Source organism: Nelumbo nucifera, chromosome 3, assembly GCF_055504915.1.
Source record: "Nelumbo nucifera cultivar China Antique chromosome 3, China Antique-T2T, whole genome shotgun sequence".
NCBI lineage: Eukaryota > Viridiplantae > Streptophyta > Magnoliopsida > Proteales > Nelumbonaceae > Nelumbo > Nelumbo nucifera.
Window position 1 is genome coordinate 105,143,726 of NC_142651.1, and position 22,327 is coordinate 105,166,052.

Genomic DNA, 22,327 nt, shown 5'->3' on the forward strand with positions numbered 1-22,327 from the left:
TTACTAACAAAATTATACTAATTTATCTTTTATTTTTCAATATAAATTAATTAATAATTTCATTTTCTAACATTATAATATTTTGTTCTCCCATTTGTATTTGGTTATTAATTATAATAATAACAATAACTAAAATTTTACTTTTTGATCATTATTAAATATAATTCTCAAATTTATAGAAATTAGTTAAAGAGTTTTCAATTTCTAATAAAATGTTGTTAATGAGTTAATTAAAAACAATATTTATTAATTTTTGGTAATTTACTAACCATATTTATTAGCTTTTGTAATAGCACTATTTAATACTCATTGAATATGGGTGGGATTAAATATTAACTGTATTTAATTATTTATCAATTAATATAAACATTTTAAATGGGGGATAGATTGGGGGGATGCATTTTAGGAATTGATTAGGGAGTGGGGCAACATGTTACTTTCTTATTGGTTTAAATGAGATACCTTAAGAGAGAGATTATAGGAATATTTTTAGGAAGTTGGGTGACATGGCTTAATGGGAGTGGTGGGAATGGGAGAGGAGAGAAAGTCAAAGAGAATGCAGGGTGGGGATAATGGAGCAGGGAGAGGCATGGTGACGGGACCCATGTGATACACGGGCTTTGTTAAGCGAAAGTTAAACAATAGAAATACATAAGAGTATATAATTGTTTTATATTTTAACTATTTAATAAACAATCCGATCAAGCTCAACCTGAGTTGGTCGGTTTCAGATCGACTTTGGTTTAAGAAATATATATATATATATATTATATTTTAAATTTAATTTTTTTAATACGGGAAAGTATGAAAATTCCCATATTTCTTAGTCTACTAAAATATTTTATATCATAGATTTAATTTTTGTAATTTAATTTTTAATAATATCATCATAATTTATGAAATTTAAAGTTAATTTTTAAGTTTAAATCTTTTGAACAAACAAACTAAACCAAAAATAGACCCAAATCGATACAACCCGAGTTGGTGGGTTTTCACTAATTGTCAATCGGTTTCTAGTGACAAACTACGGACTTGACCAGATCGATTTGGTTGGCAAAACAGCCTGCAACTGAACTAAACCAATCATTGAACACTCCTAATTCTAACTAAATTTATAGTCTAATCTCTAATAAATAACGATAGTTTAATCTCCAATAATTATTGAAAATTTATAGTGAACGTACACAAACATTGAAAATAAGTTTATAATGAAAATATAATAGATATATAATAAAAATACAATAATTACAAAAATATAATAAATACTGAAAAATATACTAAATTAGGCAATAAATAGTGTAATCTTAAATAATAGTTTAATCTCTAATAAGTACTAATCTATAAATTATAAAAAATATATAATTACTAAAAATAAATTTATAACAAAAATAAAATAAATACGATAAATTAAATTTCAAAAGTTAAATAATAGTTGTTTAATCTCCAATAATTATTGATAATTTTTTATTAAATAATAAAATAAAAATAGATTTATAAATAATTATTGAAAGCATATTTATAAAAAACAATAAATAATTACTGAAAATAACATAAGCATTAATTATAGTATATATAAATATATAATGAATATACACTATTATTGTAAAATTATTACTAATAATTATAATTTTGTTGATAGTTATTTTCTATAATTATTAATTGATATAAGTGAAGTTAGTTGTTTACAATATTATTTAGTTATTGAAATAATGTTGTTATTTAAATTCTTAAAATATTAATTATTTATCGAATTTAATAATCCATAAGATAGATATAGATAAAAAGTGGGGGAGAAGATAAATAAGAATTAGAGATAGTTTACGAGAGAATCTCTCTACTAAATTAGAGATAATTTAAGAGATAAATAAGATTTAGAGATAATTTATGAGTTAAATCGGAATTAGAGACAATTTAGGAGGAAGTGGAGGAAAGTGGTCCACCTGGCTAAACATTAGAAAAGCAAATCCCTCTTTCTTTATGGTTGTTAGAAATAGTTAAGCACATGTGATTTCCTTATTGGTTAAATGGGTAATTATGTAGAATAAAAAAATAAAAAATTCAAAAAAATAGAAAATTAAGAAGGGGGGTTTGAAGCAAGGAGAGGGCTGCTGACATGGCAGGACCAATTTTAATATATATATATATATATGTGTGTGTGTGTGTGTATGTATGCGTGTGTATTTAAATATTATATATTTTTAAAAATTTTCTTTATTTTAATTAAATTTATTTTTCAAAACATACTATTAATTAAAAAAATAGGGAATATGATCTCCGCCCTACACACGCCCTGTTGCCATTCCTAGGTTCAGATGAAGCTTGAATCATCTAAAGTCTATAATTTTATATGGGCTGGATTTAGATTTTAAGTTGTCAGGTTGGAACTGGATCCAAAAGTTTTTTTTTTTATTTTTTATTTTTTTTCAGGTTAGGTCCAGGCTTAACCTTTACATAGTTCAAATCTAACTCAAGCCTAGTCCCACTATTTATTACGCGCATGCATTGACACATATTTTCATGTATGTTTTTTTGGACAAGCCATACATAACTCGGATTCAGTACTCAAAAGACCGTGTCACCGTCTAAGGAGATGCTTTATTAGATTATATTATAGATATACAGAGTTAACAAAGCTTCAAATTATAATGGATCAGGTCCAATTCAATTCGATAAATATTTTTTACCATTTTGGATTGGTCTAATTTAATTTCAAGACTATCCAATCTGTTTAAATTGGTTTTAATTAAGATTGGTTCTAAACCAAATTTAGTCCATTAACACTGGTATTCTTATCAAATATCAATAGACTGGATATTAGTTAAATCCGACCCAATTTAAACAATGATAGGATCCATTGTTGTGAAAAGCTGTACTTAAAAAAACAAAAGGAAATGGGCAAAAATGGAGTGAACTGATTCACGATAAGCCTCAAAAAGAGAAGGTTACAAAGCCAAAAAAGCCCACCGGCCGACCCACTACCCACTATTCTATTATCCCACGGGTCCACGACCGACCATGCACTTGCCTTTGCCAACCAAGTAATGAATTTGGACGGATTACTGGATTGCAGAGCGGGAGAAAGAGAGGTTTCAGACTCTGCAAGTAAGACACGTGTCCCATGTGTCGATCTCGATCAAACATTTGATGAAGCGGGTCGCATGTCGGGAGGCATTGCATAGCTAATAGCTTCCCCCTTCACGTAACACCAATTCATAATTCATTAATTCCTGATTCCACAGCTGAATGAATCAACACTTGCCCTCCGTCTAAATTCTAATATTATTTCTCTACAAATATAAGTAGCTGCGGTCTGCAGATGATAATCAATTAATCATAAAAAAATGAAAGAGAAGAAGAAGAAGACGTAAAGAAAGCAAAGAGCAAAAGACTTGGAGAGAGAAAACGAAAACAGAAAGCAACGCACGCACTAGTTTAATAATAATATCCCCAATTGAAATTGAAATGTACCAACTTTCCCATCACAGAACACCCTTGGGTTGGGCCTCTACTGTTTTTTGATGGAGATGTGCATTGAAATTTGAAAGGAGACCGCACGGCGTACGTACCTGGAGGCCCATTTTTGAGGTAAGTAGGGTCCCACCCCACGAACTGAACCGACTTCAAGTTCATGTTGCACATGGGCCACTTTAGTCCGTAACAGCGCATTGGGCTGTTATTGGGTTTGGGGGTGTTGACTTGAGGCCCCCACATTTGCACTACCGACAGGCCTACGTGTCCATCCAATTCACACTTGAATCGTCCAACACGTCACGTCTATTGCCATCCTTTGTTTACTACTACTACTACTGATGGTCTGATGGAAGTGCGTCGGTCGGTCCTCTTTTCTCTTGGAGGCTTCTTCCATAGCTGGATCCTCGCTGCACAAATTTTTTAAAATCAACTCCCTCAATTTTACTTGACAGCCTGACAGGTTTGGTTCGATTTATAGTAAATGTTAGATCGAACCAATAAACTACAGCTACAGTTTGAGAAACTAAATAATTTTAGTATAAAAATTAAATTAAATCAAATCATAAATTAATAATATAATTTAGTCTGATTTCTAATACGATTTGGGCTATTTTATTGAGCTTAACCCAATTAGAAGTCTCAACAATAATGAATACCTACATAAGTAATTGATGTGGGGTGATCCAACCCAGCCCATATGAGGTTGGGAGGCTTAGCCCACGAGCGTCAGATAAGGATAAGGGAACAAGATCCATTACAGCAGGGGTTACCCTGTTCCCATCATACGGAGTCAACCGCGATGCTCTCATATGATCTTGCCAAATTCGCTGCAGGCCTTCGTATGGTTCCCATCTTAGATGTTCATCTCCATCTATCTCCTGGCAGTTCAAGTATAAATAGGGGTACCCCTTCTAGGTAAAGGAGTTACAAAAACTCAAGATCTACATCTAAAGTCATAATAGCTATTGCAATAACTGCTATCATGACTCTAGTCTATAACTATCCCTAGGATCCTGTCCTGGCACTTTCCCTTCGTACCCTGTACTAACTTGATATCGGAGACTTTGCTTCGGGTTCTCACCTGGGGCCTCTGACGAGTTTCTGCCTTGCAGTGCTTTGACCATCTACCCTTTGCTTCTACCATACTCGGGGTCCACCCACCTCAGCCTTAGCAGCGACCCCTCCGAGTCCTCAAAGCCTTCGGAATTCAAGGGCGAAATTACTTTGTTGTCCTCAGCCATTCCGAGCACCAACAGTAACAAATATTAATGTTTTAAAAAACTATCCGGAATCGGAACCGTTTTAGCCACCGGTTTTTGGGTTGATGGTTCAACCGTCCAATCTAAATGGATGGCCCGTTTTGATAAAATAAATTAAAAAAGTAAAAAATAATTAAAATTAAAAAAAACGGCCAAAACTATTATTTGGATCAGAAATTTGACCACTCGGGTCAATGAGTCATTGACCAAATCAATGGTTTTTGGCCAGAGACCAGGTTTGGGATAAAACGGAATTGATTGTCTAGACGATTCTTACTCTAAACAGTCCAACCATCCAGGTCAACGACGGCTCAAAAATCATGGACAAATATAACTCAAATATCAAACTGGATTGTGTTACACAAGGCAGGGAACCAAATGCCCCGATAATTCAAATATCAAATTGAAATATTAATAAGTGTCGCTTATCATTTGTTTTCTCAAACATAAACAATTTATTGGACATCAAATTACAAGTTAAAAATTAAAAAAACAGCAATAATGTATAAAATGTTATATGAATACATACATGCATATGTATGTATATATTAATAAATTTATTATTGATATATTAATAATATATTATCAATAAATCTGATTTCATACAATTTGGTTTGGTTTTTAAAATTTAAAAGTCCAAACAAAAAAAAAAGTTTAAGGAATTCTCAAATCATGTGATTTTGCGGTCTAGCCCCTATTTGCCATTATAATTCAAATAATTCATTACTTGCTAGCTGCTGAGTGCTGAAGAAGGAAGAATAGGATTTGTTTAACCCTCTTCTCCTTCTTCGGTTAAAGTGTATCCAAAGACGAATAAAAAAGCAAAAAGACAAAAATCAAAGATAGCATCCGTTAGGCTGTGTTTGGTTTGAAGGAAAAAGTAGGAAAAGGGTGTAAAAGTTTTCCTACTTTTCTCTTAAACCAAACATAGCCTTAGTAATCAATTAACCCCTCTAGCAATTAAAAAAAAGTAATTAAGTTCAATTATAATGCATTAATTCATTGATATTGGTAGATCCCAATATCAATTAATTATTTTAATTGTTTCATATTTCACAAAATATCCCAATAAATTACATTAAAAAAAATTATTTTTAATTGTTTCATATTTCACAAAATATACTTTCGTGTTTGATAAGATTTACTTTGACATTTAACAAGAATTGAATGAAAGATATCATTAGTCCACTCTTTTGTATCAGTACCATAGATTTTGCCATAAATAATTTATTTATTTTGTTTCTTAAGGCAACTTCTTCATTAGTGCAAATTAACCCAAAGACGCAATTTCGGTCATTAATGGACTATCACTCGATGAGGGCAGGTTTGGCCATCCGTTGACCTAGCAATACATTATTCGTCGCTTGACACCTCTGCGCGATGCAGATAAACGAGCATCTTGCCGAGTTAAGGAGATGCATTCCAAATTCAGTATGAGGTACCTCATATTCAATTTAGATACCTTGGTAGGGCGGCTATTATAGACCTGTTCATGGGCCGGGTCGGGCGGGTTCGGGCCGGGTTTTGACTTTTTATTAATAGAAAAATGTTAGGTCAGAGCCTGAGCCCGGCCCGATCAACGAGCCTACAACTTGGGCCCGAGCCCGGCCCTGATAAAAAGCCCGAAGTTCGAGCCCGAGCCCGAAGCCCGATCTAATAAAAGAAATTCAAAATTTTCCCTATTCAAATAGACATTATCTATTTTAATTCAAATGTTTTTTTCCCCTATTTAAATGAACAATGGGCCTATAAGTGAATCAACGACCTTTTCAAATCAAAAAATTTATTCAAATGGACATCACATAGGGTTTTTACTTAAGTTTAACTATAGGTCGGGCCGGGTTTACTTAGGTTTAACTATAGGTCGGGCCGGGCCGGGCTATTTTGGCAAAGCCCGAGCCCAGCTCGAATTTTATGCGGGCCAGGCTTTTTGGCCCGAGGTTAAGCCCGCGGGCCAAAAAGTCTGTTCAAGCCCGTCCGGGGGTCGGGCTGGGTTGTCGAGCCACCCGGCCCATGAACAGGTCTAGGCTAATAGTATATCGTCCAGGGTCAACTTGTAGTACCTTGTCATTATCGGTCTAAGGGACTTTGGTGCAGGGAGCGACCTCCTCGAGGATTAATCGACCTAACTGAGGTCCAAGTGGTGACCTGCGAGACGTGTTTGTTAACCTTTTCCTTAAGCAGACTATTGTTTTTCGGTTTCTCTTGGATCACGATGCTCGACCGTTATACCTGTTTTTCCATATCGTCCACATTGGAGTTGATCAAACGGATTCTATCCCTCTCCTCCAAACATGGCGGGCACAGTTTTTTGGGAATCTTGGACGCATTGCAAGAAGCTCCCGATTTCTTACGCCTATATAAAAGCATTCCCTCCTTGAGAGAAGATACACACGATACAACTCTCACATACTTTGCTCCCTAGCTCTCTCCAAAACCTCTACTTCGTTGACTTAAGCATCAGAATGCCCACCCTGAATAAAGCAACCTGGGCACTCTAATATTGTCTCTTTACAAATAGACCCGACAAATTAGCCAACTCAACATGCGAATCACCTTCCAACAACCAGATCACACACCATCAACTTTTATTTTTTAAGGATATAGGTTTCTACAAAGCCAATTAACATCCATTAGTGACAATATTATTATATTATTATATAATATACATATATAATTCTTTTAATTATTGAAAATAATCTATAATACCCAAAAACCATGGCATCGGAGTGACCGATTAAAAAACCCCGTAAATTTTAATGAATAGCACCTGATTAGTGACCTCTCTTATATACTACTGGTTAATTAACTATTTATATCATGTCTTTGTGTTATCATAATCGAAGCCCTAATTATTTATTTAGTGTTTTCTGCAAATGACAACATCCTCCCATTGACCATTTTAATCATCGATGAATTCAAAATGCAATTGCATGATTAAGCTTTTTTTATTTAGTAAAATTAAATTTTATTGATTCCATGGTTTATTGTCCTTTTACCAAGCCATAGTGACTAGAAGGCTGCCATATATCACAGAGAGTCTGAAACTCTGAAGCCTGAACCTAAGTGAAGGGTCCCACGCGTAATAATGGGACCAAACGGGTATCAACTGTTTTCAAAATCAGACAAGACAGTTGGATAAAAAAATCGGATCCTTTTCATTTTACCTTAAAATCGTTTTTTGGCCAAAAATTGTCGATATGAGCAATCGGACCATTGATCCGAATAAAACATTTAGGCTTTTTTTTTTTTATTTCTGTTTAAATGAGCAATTTATTCGAATCGAGATTTTTAAAATTGAATCGGGCAATGAATTGGTCAGGGGTCTGGTTCCCAGATTGAATGGTTTGACCGTTCGAACTAAACAAATGGCCTATTTTGACAAAAGGGTTCGACTATGATATCTGAAAAACAACTTACCAATAAACCAGAATCATAAACATGATAGGAAACATGGTGTTATTTACCAAAATTGATGAGTGGATTTTAATTGGTCAAAATTCTTTCCATACCATATCGTTTTTGTATTATAGATTTTCCCTTTGACAAAAAAATAAAAAAATTAAAAAGTATAAACCACCAAACCGTTGAACGGTTCGAATGCCCAAATCAACGGTTTACTAATCAAATCAACGATTTTTATGTAAATAACAGTTCGGGGGTAAAACGAAACCAATTTCCAATTCGACCATCCAATTCGGTCCAATTTTGAAAACCATGATTCGAATTGTTCATCCTGAACCGATCCAAGAACGCTTTTTGATCCGATTTTAAAAACTTTGGTATCAACACAGTTCACCGCGATAAACGTAACAATGACCTAGGGAAGCTTCAAGCATAGGGATCGACAAATTAAAAAAAAAAATGCCACATTGATTCTTGAATCCATGATTTGGAGGGTCATACGCATCTTACCTTGACATGCGCAAAAGTTACCAAAACTTTTTCTACGACTTGCAGAGTAGGCCACGTGGCAAATCCCCCTTGCCTGCATCCTACCTGAAGGCTGAAACATTGTTTGCAGTCAGAAATGACAGAATATTCGTTGGTTTTATTTAAAAGCAATTATATGTTTAAATTAAATAAAATAGAGTTCACAGATAACGCATAGAATGGGACTATGCGAGGATATCACAAACAACATTTTCTTTATTTACAATAGTTTTGTTTTGTTAGTCAAATAATTTATTTACATAGATTATATAATTTAACAACATTTTCTTTGTTCTCATTATCAAAGCTTCTACATCATACCGTCTCGATTAATCAAAATTAAAAGAATCAATTATTGATTAGTGTTTAGATGAGTTTAGTTGGGGTTGATGTAATGGACTAAAGGGAACACGTCAAACTAATAAGATGATAAAAAGGATGACATCAATCGGTAAGAGAGCTACTTCACGTAAGAGAACTATTGAGAGGTTTCTATCAAATTGCTTGAAAAGACGAGCAAAATGAAAATAATATTAATAATAATAAATATCATCAAACGAAGACGTTCATTGTTAAGCACTTACGGGATTCTTCCATGCCATGTTTGATTTTGAGACGACTGAAAACAAAATATGATATCAAATGCCTTTTCATTAAAAATAAAAAAAAAAAGCAAAAAATAAATATTACAAAGCGCCTTAGCTAAAAACTTTTTCCTAGCTACTACCTCATAGTTTATAAATTACCCATATGCCATAATTATTCTATTTCTAGCCATATTAATGATATCATACCTTTTGCCATCATATGGTTTAACCTTAATTCCTTATTTTTGGGCAGGTTTACACCCTTAGAATCCGTTTGGTTTGCAGTTGAAGTTGGAATTAGAATCAGAATCCATCAGAATCGAATTTAGTATAGTATATTTCTCCTGCCTATTTGGTTCAGATAGACATTAAAGTCCAAATGGGAATCAGCTGGAAGGAATTCTTATTCTCAAGGGAGGGGGAGGAAATGGCCATTCCACCAGGAATGTGAATAGGATTTCAATTCCACCCAATCAAATGGTTGGAATCAGAATGGACCATTTTCAGTTATGATTCCAAACACTTATTCCCATGAACAAAATAGACCTTTAATTCGTAAACCCCTTTCTCTCTCCAACTTCCTCATTAAAACTGTTTATTAAAAGAAGTTAACATTAACATGTTTTTATTTCTAAGTTCGTTGAAATGTCATGTTTTTATAAACATTGAGATATCATAGAAATTAGGGAAATTTTCCAATTAGTACATGTACTTTGGGTCTAGTGCCACTTTAGTCCCCGAACTTTAAAATGCGACAATTTAGTGCCCAAACTTTTAAAACGTGACAATCCAGTACCTGCTGTTAACTAGTTGTTAACCAACCGTTAAGTGGCATTTGAAAAAGACACAAATGCCCTTCAACTATTATTTAATTTTCTTTATCAACCATCTAAACGTTGACAAAAAAATTAATAGTCGCAAATCTTTGCCTTTTCCATTAAAGAAAGTTGGGGTCACGTTTGAGTGGGCATTCTGGTGATCCCAACTTTATTGAATAGAAAAGGCAAGGATTTGAGATTGTTAATTTTTTTGTCAATGTTTGGATGTTTGATAAAGAAAATTAGATGACATTCGAAGGGCATTTATGTCTTTTTCAAATGCCACTTAACGGCTGATTAATAGTTAGTTAACAACGGGTACTAGATTGTCATGTTTTGAAAGTTTGAGTACTAAATTGTCACATTTTAAAATTCAGGGACCAAAGTGGCACTAAGCCCAAAGTAAAGTATACTAATAAGGAATTTTCCCTAGAAATTATATATACTTAAGTTGTTTCTAATTTATTTTATTGATAAAAATATGATATTTTGGCGATTTTGTAGTTTATTAATGAATTTATGAGGGGTGGATCCAATAATTTTTTATGAGGGGGCCAAAACCTAAGTGACTTTAGTGATTTGGGGGGAGGGGGGATAACTAAAGACCATTAGGGGGGGGGGGGGGTGGCTCCACCCTTGTCAATAGGGTTGGATTCAAATTTAGGAAGACCCAATCCAATGATGAATCGTTTTACAGTCCAAGTGGATAACCACATACATGATTATTTTATAGTGTTTGTATTTGATTTATTTGCAAAACAGAGAAAAGCAATAATGAATTTGTTTATTAACACTTAGGCACCATTAGACACCACATCAACAAAATAGTGAATAAACGCTTGCCCGTTGGGGGAAGCGCTAAAATGAAGCTTCCCCCAATAGTAGGCATGCAGATAAATCAAGGCTTGCTTTTGCAAGTCTTTATGCGTATGAATCCACATAATGGAGGAAATGTTGAAGTGGCGCCTATGTGGCAGTGTTTATTCAATAAACACCCATGGTTCCAAACACCGCTTAATTTGCATGTATTTGGCAAAAATGCATTTTTTTTACTGAAAAATGAAAGTATATTTATTTTGTCATTTTTTTGCATTTAAAATTTAGGGTAATTTGCTGAAACCCCCTGAAGTTTTTGATTGTTATTTAAACTTCCCTTAAAGTTTGGTAGTTGTAATCATCTCTCATGAACCTGCTGACATAGTTACAAGTACACCCCCTCTGATAGAAATTTCTAAAAGAAGGCATGATAATGTCCAAAATATCCATGCAATTATTTTTAACAAAAACGTTTGTTTTTCAAACATTCTCTTCATATGAATCACTACCCCAAACCCTTCCACTATCTTTTCTGAAATTGATCTATTTTCCAAATTTGCCCTTCATATCAATCACTCAAAGGTAAAACCACAACTTTAAATTCTTTGTTTTTGTTGTTCATAAAGTTCGTATGGTTTTTTTCCCATGAAAACCAATGTCAATTGTAACTACATGGGTATTTTGGACATTTTATGCTTCCCTTTAGTAGACTATGCCAGAAGGGGTCTACTTGCAATTGTATTAGAAAGTGCAGGGGAGGTGATTGCAAGTACTAAATTTTAGGAGAAATTTCAGCAATGGTCAAAAACTTCAGAGAGGTGATTGCAAGTATTAAATTTTAGGAGAAATTTCAGCAATGGTCAAAAACTTCAGTAGAGGTTTCAACAATTTACCCTAAAATTTAAGCAAATTTTTGTAAAGTTGGTCAATGTTAACAAGTAGATTCAAGTCTTGAAACTTGTGTTTACACTCATCACAATAAAATACATATCAGTAAGAATATAAAATTTATCAATGCAAGACCCAACCAAGTTTGCAACTTCACAAATTGTGTAATGTGTATATTTGCATTTGTATTCTTAGCAATTGCAACTTAGGCTGTGTTTGGTTGCAGTGCAATTTTATTTGCATTAATACAAATGCATGAGAGTGCAAATTCTGGTTTAATTTTGTTTTGGGTTTTAATTCGTTCTACTTGAGATTTTATTTTACTTAATTCTTACCGCAATCAAACAAAATAAGATAAATTTTGAAATAAAAATAAATCATAATTTGCACCAAAATCATTTGAACTACTAACCAAACACAGCAATAGGTTGTGTTTGGTTGCAGTGCAAATTTATTTGCATTAGTACAAATACATGGGAGTGCAAATGTAAAAAATGCAAATTCTTGTTTAATTTTGTTTTGGGTTTTACTTTATTCTGTTTCATGTCTTAATTTACTTCATTTGTACTGCAATTAAACAAAATAAGCTAAAATTTGAAACAAAAATAGGTCAGAATTTACACTCAAATCATTTGCACTACCACAGTTTTGCATCGGTTCAAATTTATTTGTATTACAACCAAACACAACCTTGGGAAGGAGTACAAATACAAATTTATAAAGTGTAAAACCTTATATATATATATATATAATCATTTTATATGTAGATATTTGTATTTGTACTCTTTTTCAGCTGAGCCTCGGTGCATGAGAGGGATTATGAATCTTTGCTACTAACAACCTGGCTTGGAAGCCTATTTTGAGCTGGCATAAGTGAACAACTAGAAAAGAAGATTCTAGTTGTACATAGAATAATATTCTTTCTCATATTGGACTAAGGTATTTCCCCTGTTAAAGTGCGAACCCTATCTTATCGAAGACATTCAACACATGCTTGAAAGATGGAAGAAATATCAACTTATCCAACTTGAAAGCAAAAATCGTGTATACACAAAGCATTAATTTACACCAATTTTACATTATAAATATCTCTCGTACTTGCATATTAAATTTACAGGAAGATAATTTTATATATGGCTGAATGACATGCTCTCAAGGTGTGCATAGGACTTTTGCTTTCAGGTAATCCTGCCTTGCTTTCATCTTCCATACTTTCGAAATCTTAGACCTCAGCCATCTTCATAGCCTACAAATGTGTAAGGAAAAGTCTATGTATTTTCTTCCCCTTGAAACCAAATATGAAAATAAGAGAAAGACCGTATATCTAAAGCTGTCATTACTAATATTGGTGTTGATGCTAAGGCTGTCTTTTATTGTAAGATAAATTATAGATTACCACCCTATATTTTGCGGGTAGTAACACTTAATCCCTAGAGTTTTATTTGTGACAAATCCCATCCTAAACTTTTAGATTCTAATACTTTGCCCCCTCTATTATCATTCTATCCGTTAACTTCAAAAAAGATTTTTCTAACTGTCATTAAACATTTCAAATTCCCCAACTATCACTCTTCATTTATGGAATCATTTTGCCCTTTCTCTTATATATTTGTAGGGATGGCAATTTTCCTCGTCCCCGATGAGTATCTGGGCTCCCCAACCCGACAGGTAGGGCTGTTCACAGGTCAGGTTGGGTCGGTTTAATATCTTTTTTTCAACCGACCTGACCTGGTCGGGTTACTTAAAGAGCAAATCGAAACCGACTCAAACATGAAGGGTCGGTTTGGCATTGTTTATGAACAACCCTAAATTTGGTGTAAAATTTCATACTCAAAAGAGGAAAACAATCCTAAAGACAAAAGTAATTCCCATTTAACTAATGTTTTATTGTTCTTTAATGTTAAAAATAAGTAACTAATTAGAAAGAAGAAACTAGGATAGGGTCGGGCTGGTTTGGTCAGTTTGGTTGGTTTGGCATTGTTTGTGAATAGCCCTACCGGCAGGGTCGGGTATGGGGAGTGCTTTGGCGGGGTCGGGGTCGGGGATGGGGCTAACACTGAATCCCTGATCGGGAACAAAGAATAAAGAACAAAGGTGGCGGCTGAAAGCCTAAAACTCACAAAACCCTAGTACCCTACTCTTCTTCTTTTGTTGATCCGTTCTTCCTTCTTCGTCTATCGTCACCGATCGCCATTGCCCGTCGGTACTCTCTCTCTCTCTCTCAACGCTTTCAATTTCTGATTTTGGAATCTCAAACAGATTACCGATCTGAATCTACTCATAAGTTGCAAGTCTGGAGTCTCTCTCTCTCTCAAGTTGGGGATTCGGGTCTCCGATGGGGAACTCATCCCCGTCGGGGTTAGGGATGGAGGAGAATTTCTTTCCCCTATGGGGATCAAGGACCGGGATGGGGGATGATTTGGGGGTCGAGGTCGAGGATGGGGAATGTAATCCCGCCTCGTTGCCATTCCTATATATTTGTATAAACCCTTTTACCTGTGTTTCTTTTTTCTTCTTTTTTTCCACACCCCAAGTGGAGAAGAAATTGAGAAAGATAATGTGATTTCACCTTGCTCATTTTTGGTTAATTTGAAATGTCATCCTCTCATCGATGTAAATCTCAAAAGGACATTTTAGTAAATTAGCTTCCTCCATCGATCCTGAAGGTAAAATGTTAGAATCTGAAAAGTTCATGGGTCTTTATCAAAAATAAAGTTTAGGGGCTAAATGTCATCACGCCAAAGTATAGAGTGGAGCGGAAAGAACTTTCAAATGAATCCGTTAATGGTAATTTTCCAAAAGTTAGTTGAGAGCATTTTTAATTCTACCTAAAAGTAATTACCAAAAAAACAAAAAAAATCCTACCTAAAAGTAATTTGTGGATGGCCCACTTTTTATTCGATAAAATTGGCTAAAAACGAGAGTGAAAATTAATTAAATTACAAAATAAAAGGAAGAGATAAACGACTAACCACGATAGACTGTGGTTGGTTTGCTGGCGTGGAGTTTGTTAAGAAAGTTGTGAGCTGTATCCACCCTTATTGGAGAGAGTCCAGTGGAAGAGAGAGAGAGAGAGAGAGAGAGAGAGAAGGCTAGAAAAAAACGCGGAGCTGAGAAACAAAAACAATACCAGTTCTCTCGTCTCCCTGTAATCTCACTAATTTTTTCTCTATCCGCAAACCATCACTTATCCCTTCTGTCCGTTCCTCTCCGTCATTTCTGTGTTTTATTTGTTTAAGTATAAAACAAATTCGGAAAAGAAAAGACATGCTCGGTTTTCACTCTTCATCATTTCATCGCCCTGAAATTTATGGATTTTTTTCAATTCCCTGCAACTTTTGTCTAGATCGAATGGGGAAAGAAAGTATAGGTTGAAACTGTGTAAAGCGTGAAACTGGACTGGGTTTTGCGTTTGCTCTGCTGGATTCGCTGCTTATCGAATTGTGTGTTTCCAGGATTGGGAGTTTGATTGTTTAATTCACAAAGAAAAGGCAAAAAAAAAAAAGAAGAAAAGAAAATCAACGACAAGCGTATAAGGAATCGTTGAGTTGGCTCTATTGTTGAGGAGCGACGTCTCAAGAAGCAAACATGGATAATGGAGGGGGATCGATTTCAATGGCGAATTCGACTCCAACTAGGAAGGTGGCTGATGAGGTTTCAGATCAGTTCCCAGCTGGTCTTCGGGTTCTGGTGGTTGATGATGATCCGACGTGCCTGAGAATCCTGGATAGGATGCTTCGAAACTGCCTCTATGAAGGTATTCCTATATTAAGTTCAATACATCTTTTGGGTTTTCCTATAATAAGTAAAATCTGTGTTTTATTCTCTTTTCCTTTCGTGAAGAAACATATGAAAAAGGAAAAGGGGACCTTTTCTTTTTCCCTTATTCTCTTTTCCTAGCTATCTAAATTTATCCTTTTGCATTTTTTTTTTTCAGTGGAAGTGGTTGTATGCAAATATTTATTTTCCGCATCTGTTTTCGGTTACTACTACTTTTAAGATAGTTTTGATTGATTGGTTTGGGAATCTGAACATGAAAAAAGAGAGAAAGAAAGGCTAAGAAAAGCCCACTATGATGTTGTTACAGCATCACATCAAGATACCGGCAGATGGGTTCCACGTCGATTCAGAATAGGTTTCGTTTGAAATTTTTGTTCCCGACCTGGTTTGACATAACATCTCTCATTCCAAAAGTGCAAAAATTAATTCTACAGATGCTCTAGTTTAAGTTCCACTTAACACTTAATAGAGGTTGAAGTGGATACATCTGGATGTTTAAGCGATCACTTAATCCTAGTGGTTGGGTATTCTGTTACATAGAGTTTACGGGATACCCATCTGGTGGTTTCTCAACTGACTGAATGGCTTCGATTATTTTCAGTTACCACCTGTGACCGAGCAGAGGTTGCATTGTCTTTGCTTCGTGAGAGTAAAACTGGATTTGACATTGTTATCAGCGATGTCCACATGCCTGATATGGACGGGTTTAAGCTCCTCGAGCACATTGGGCTAGAGATGGACCTTCCTGTTATCAGTAAGTGTTGCTGCTTCATTATTTTAGATAAATTTCACTCACATTGAAAACCTGAGAACACAAGTGCGTTATCTGCATATTCTGACCTTTAGTTCCTATCAAACTGTACAGTGATGTCTGCTGATGATGGAAAAGATGTTGTAATGAAGGGTGTCACGCATGGTGCATGTGATTATCTCATTAAACCAGTTCGGATTGAGGCAATCAAGAACATATGGCAGCATGTGGTCCGGAAGAGAAGGAATGAGTTGAAGGAATTGGAGCAATCAGGGAGTGTGGAAGATGGTGACCAGCTCCGGAAGCCATCTGAAGATGGGGATTATGCATCCTCAGCAAATGAAGGGAGTTGGAGAAATTCAAAGAAGAGGAAGGATGAGGAAGAAGAAGGGGAGGAGAGGGATGATACATCCACATTGAAGAAACCACGGGTGGTCTGGTCGGTCGAGTTGCATCAACAGTTTGTTGCAGCTGTCAACCAATTAGGCATTGACAGTATGAATCTTGTATCAATTTCTTCTGATTTGTTGATATATTTATTGTTGCTCTTCCTGGTTACAATCCATACCTAGCATACATTGTTGGGGAAAAGAAAACCCATAAATTGCTGTGGTTATTTTAGATTTCTATCATTTCAACTCTGTGGAAGATTGGGGCATTATATTACATTTGCTAAGCAGTGAGCATTGTCCCTTATTTAGTACAAATGATAATATAATACTTTGTTGTCAATATTGGTAATAACTTTCTATTTATAATTTGGTCTCATGCTAAACAACAGATAGTTCAGATTGTCATCTTTTGGAATAGCATGTTAGTCTCAACCTTGAGAAAAGGGGTGTAAGATATGTGCATGCCAATACTTCTCAGGTTTTCTGTATATTGTTAGATGACATGGACCTGCAGACTCTGTAGCACAGTTTGATCATTTCTGGAGTTTATATTTTTTGTACTAGTGCTCATAATTTAACAACGGATATGGCATTAAATATAATGGAGTGGTGAAACAGGATTCATGTGGCATTAAATAAAATGACATTTTCTGTACTAATTTGTGTCTTTATATTAAGATTGTTTCTAGATTTCCTATAGCTCTAAAACCATCTTAGCTTTTCAAATCATACTTCAGTGCTTCGTCCTTTTTGAGCATCTTTTTTGAGCATTCAGCCAGGGGCATCCAGTAATACACATGCTTATCCCCCCCCCCCCCCAATGGTTGTTTTTCCAGTCTTACTCTTACTCATCCTTTCTGATTATTTTATGCAGAGGCTGTTCCTAAGAAAATTCTGGAGCTGATGAATGTTCCTGGACTCACTAGGGAGAATGTTGCCAGCCACCTACAGGTATGGTTGAGATTGATTCCGTTTGATTAAGAAAGCAATATTACCCTTGTGCTGTGATGCGTGGCTCCTTTTTCTTTGTTGATGGTGATTCATGTTCATGTTGATATGGTACAGAAATATCGGTTGTACCTTAGAAGGCTAAATGGGGTATCACAACATCAGAGTGGACTAAATACACCATTCATGGGCCCACAAGATGCAAATTTTGGGCCAATGTCTTCTCTTGATGGGCTTGATCTCCAAGCTCTTGCTGTATCAGGTCAACTTGCACCTCAGAGTCTAGCCACTCTACAGGCTGGGGGGTTTGGAAGATCAACTGCAAATACTGGCATAAGCATGCCTCTTGTTGATCAGAGGAACATTTTTAGCTCTGACACATCAAAGTTGCAATTTGGAGCAATGCCACAATCACAGAGCAGTGGTGGTAAACAAGTGAACTTACTATATGGACTCCCTACCAACATGGAGCCAAAGCAGTTAACCCCTTTGCACCAATCTGTCCAGTCATTTGGTACCATGGGTCTGCATGCTAGTGATGGAGCTTTGAGTTTTCCAGTAACATCATTGCGAACAAGCTCAACAGACCATGTGGATGGTGTCCATATTAATCAGAGTAGCTCTTTAATGATGCATATAGCACCATCTGGGACGAAGAGCCAGTTATTAAATGATATTTTAGGTAATCGTACTTCTGGGCTTCAAACGGGGCAGAAAATATTCTCAAGTGAGGTTGCTGGTCAGGTCGTGGGAAGAAATGGGATTATTCTTAATGGTAGAGGTGCTACATACAATCCAGTTTCCCAAGCCTTTCCAATGGCTGATTTTCCGATTAACCACATTGTAGAACTGTCTGGAAATGGTTTTCCTCTTGGGAGTAGCACTGCATCTTCTACTCTGACATCTACAGGGATGTTTCAAGGGGGAAGCATGGACATAAAAGGACCAAGAGGCTTTCCCCCAAGTTATGATGTCTTAAATGAGATTCTCCAAGGCAAACCCCATGACTGGAACCCACAAAATATGGGTATTATTTTTGAAACATCTCAACCTATCAACTCTATACAGGGGAAATTGGATCTTGCGCCATCAGTTTTGGGCAATCAAGCCTTTGCTTCGAGCCAGAAATTTGGATCAAATAGGACTACATCTGTTATTGGCAAGGCAATGGTCTCCCAACGAGAGGAAAATGAACATGGGAAGATAGAACATAGTGTTCAGCACCCCATCAATAATAACCCTCTTGTTAACAACGCCTTCAGGATAAAGCATGAAACCATGCATGATTTTAGCAGTGATAACTTGCTCCTTCCTCCGCATTATGTTCATGATGATCTCATGCGTACACTTTTAAAGCAGGTCAGTTTTATGTGATTAGTTTTGTATTTTTGTCAAACCTCAAGGCCTCAGAGGGTGCTTTTTGTTTACTCTCTTCACATTTTCTTTTGTTTTCTAGCAGCAAGAAGGCATTGGATCTCTTGAGAATGAGTATAACTTTGATGGATATACCATGGATAATGTTCCAGTTTAGTAGAGGACCCAACCTCTTCTATGGTGGCAATTTTCCAATGTCTGATCTGCATGATTCTTTTCAAAGAAAAAAATTATTAATCTATTTTCCAGGCAGAGGGAGGAGGATTAAAGTCTATACCCACTCCAGGAGCCTTGGGTCGCTCAATTTCCTGTAAGTCATGTCTTCCTGTTATGGATAAGCTGTTTTCTTGTACAGTTGTGAGTCCAAGCAAGCAAGATTCTGAATAAGGTGGCAAGATCAAAAGCTTGTTTGGTAAAGATCCAATGCCATGGTTGTCAAGGACAAACTGTTCGATACAGCTGTAGGACATGCGAAGGTGTACATGAAAAGTTTTGACTGCTTTAGCATAGGCTAGTTAGAACATCTAATTTTAGAGAAGGCTGTGAAGATGTGTGACTGCATTTTTGATAGACCATTCAAAGGTTATATTCAGAGACCTCTGCAGAAATTCTCATTGGAAAGGTGGTCTTTGTGACTCCAATAACGCAATCCAGTTTGTTCTCTAGGAATTGACTTGTACATAAATCATTTGATTGTTTAATATATAAATGTCGGTTTTCTGTGTTCTCTAGGAACTGATTTGTACATCCCCTTTTCTGGCATCTCCTTTCTGTTGTTAAAATGACTTAATTTGTGGATTATGGTTGGCAGGCATTGAATTAGAACTATCATCTGTTTAGATCATAGACCGCGGCCAGGTTCTGGACCTGTTTTAACGGCATGGACCACATGATTACTGGTTTTCTTCTCTATGATGATCATTATTAGTATTGAACCTTTCACTCCATGCAAAAGTACTGTTAGATTGGATGGTTCTGGTTGTTTCGTCGGATTGCTTTTCTGAACTGGGACCCTGCCAAATCCCCAATTTGGCTTTTCCTCCCAAATACCCGTCCTGACTCTTGATATACTGTCCTTTTTAGATGCATGCAATGCACAAGCAAGGCCCAGAGCAGAAGAGTAATAACTTGAATTTCCTCTTCAGACTCTGTGCAAAAGGGAGAGCCCTACCGAAAGAGTGGCACTGTACATTCCAGTTTTCCACATTAAGTCATCAATGTCTGTGATCCAACTGCAGAAGAATCAAGAGATAGTAATTTGTTTTTTCGCCCCTAAAAATGTATTGCAGCAAATGCAAATATGAGGAACAGTGCCCACCCAATGTGTTTAATTCAATTGGGTCTTGTCCCAACTCCCAACTAGTGTCAGTTACATGAACGCTGTTTGGTCGCTTCGCCCTTTGTTCAGTGCCCTGTTCATTGTTAAGTTATGGGCAATTTAATCAAGATGCACCAGTCAAATGAAATAATAGTTTATATACATTCCATGAGAAATTCGGATTAGCTGAATGCGATGGTTGCTTAACGGGCTGTGGAAACAAGAATAAATAATAATTAGGGTAAATTTTTTAAATTGCTCTTATGGTTTAGTGAATTGAGTTAGTGTATTCATAGATTAAAAAGACTATTTTGTCTATAATTCTTTTTTAAAATTTCAAAATAAAACTGTTGACACCTTTTTCAGATTGCTTAGGCTTATGTCCATGCTGAAATATGATTGACCGGTACCAAAAAAAATCATTAGAATAATTTTGACTCAAATGAGTGGGGCCGATTTCAGTCCTGGTTCGATCAGATGATGCTAACAGGCATAGAGGTCAAAAAAACTAAATTTATTTTGGTTTTCTCAGACTCATATCTCATCTCAGATCTACGATCCATGTTCCAGATATGCAACCAGAGATGGCAGCAAGAAAACTAATGGGTTTTGAAAATGTTCTTGTTTTGACAGGCGCCGATGAGAGAACCCAGTGTAAACCGTTGGGATCCTCTATTCTTACACCCTTTCTTTAAGTTCGGAACAAGGACAAGGTTCTTCTTCCAATCCGGACTGAATTTCTCTCCACTATCCGCAGAGCCGCAACAAAGGTCGATCCCTTGAATCAACCTAATCTCCGACACCGATTTGCAGTTCCAAATCCGAGACATTGAGCCTTTAGTAGCGCCATCTCATCGCTGCTGTTGCATTCTCTCCGGCAACCATTAATAACCAATTGCTGCATTCTCATCATCCTCCATGACGAGGGTGTTGCAGTCTTGTAGATGCCCACAAGCTGGCGGCAGTGTGTTGTGGATGGCACTGTTGGCGGACGAATGTGTGAAGCTACCTCCATGGAAGAAAATTATGACGGGGGCGACCTCTGTACTCAGGGGATGCTCAAGCTCCATGATACCCGGCTAAGTTTGAGCTTCATCAGCCAGGGCTGGCCGGTATATCTGGCTGGGGAGGCTAGTTGCGCGGTCCACTATGACATCGAAAGAGAACACTCCATCGACGGGATGTGTTGGCAGCGACTTTCCGGTCGAGGAACTCTGCCAGGTGGCGATTGAACGTACTGTCTGGTCGCAGAGGAGATTGTAGGCCACTTGAAATTGGAGACGAGAAATCGATTGGATAGATACCTAACGATACCATCAATACCTATCGAATGAACAAAGAAATTGGATAAATAAGATGCCTCAAACTTGCAGATATGACGCCCATTGCGAGACAAGAAACCCTAATTTTGCCCCCCCTTTTTCCTCCCTTTCTTTCTTTGAGGCTCGGTGTTTGCTGGAAGCGCTTGTTCGTTCTTTCGTTTTTTCCATCTTCTTTTATTTGTTTTTTCTTTTTCTTTTTTTCACGTTTCACCCGGGGGTAAGAGAGAGAAAGATGAATAGCCGACTGGTTTTTGGGGTAAATTGGTGTAGACATAGGTGAAAGAGTTGTTTTTAGGAATTGAGGTGGAAAAGGTATTTTTAGAATCTTTTATAAATGTATTAGTCACATGATATCATATGCAAGGGAAAGTTAACGGTATCCGTTAGCATTAGTCAATTTTAAAATAGTAAGGATACAATTAGTCAATTAATTAAGAAATTTACCCTACTTCTATATCAAGTAAAAGATTGAGTGATTATGTGTTATAAGCAATTTATGAATGTTAGAATTACCGTTAGTTCCAAAATTCGATAGTAGCCATCCATGTGTTTAACTAATCCCATCTCAGGATCAGAATAGAGGCTTTTCATTTGAATTGCACCATTCTCTCTCTCTCTCTCTCTCATAGCCTATACCCACACAAAAAAGGCAAAGAAAAACCACCCACTT

The 22,327-nt window shown here is 36.1% G+C and overlaps 1 protein-coding gene across 3 annotated transcripts; it reads left to right on the top strand.

Annotated features, from left to right (window-relative positions):
- The first annotated feature begins 14,753 nt into the window (after nucleotides 1-14,753).
- On the top strand, nucleotides 14,754-20,504 carry LOC104598859 (two-component response regulator ARR2-like). Of its 3 annotated transcripts, XR_016084168.1 has the most exons (7): nucleotides 14,754-15,529; nucleotides 16,154-16,306; nucleotides 16,418-16,798; nucleotides 17,570-17,646; nucleotides 17,761-19,002; nucleotides 19,103-19,327; nucleotides 19,829-20,504. XR_016084168.1 is itself a non-coding variant. In XM_010261112.3 (6 exons), the coding sequence occupies exons 1-6, from the start codon at nucleotides 15,361-15,363 to the stop codon at nucleotides 19,172-19,174; spliced, it is 2,097 nt and encodes a 698-aa protein (XP_010259414.1). In that variant the 5' UTR covers nucleotides 14,754-15,360; the 3' UTR covers nucleotides 19,175-19,752. The 3 variants fall into 3 exon arrangements, 2 of the variants coding, with proteins under 2 accessions (XP_010259414.1, XP_010259415.1); XM_010261112.3 differs by lacking the exon at nucleotides 19,829-20,504 and having other exon boundaries at nucleotides 19,100-19,752; XM_010261113.3 differs by lacking the exon at nucleotides 19,829-20,504 and having other exon boundaries at nucleotides 19,103-19,752.
- Nucleotides 20,505-22,327: the final 1,823 nt, after the last annotated feature.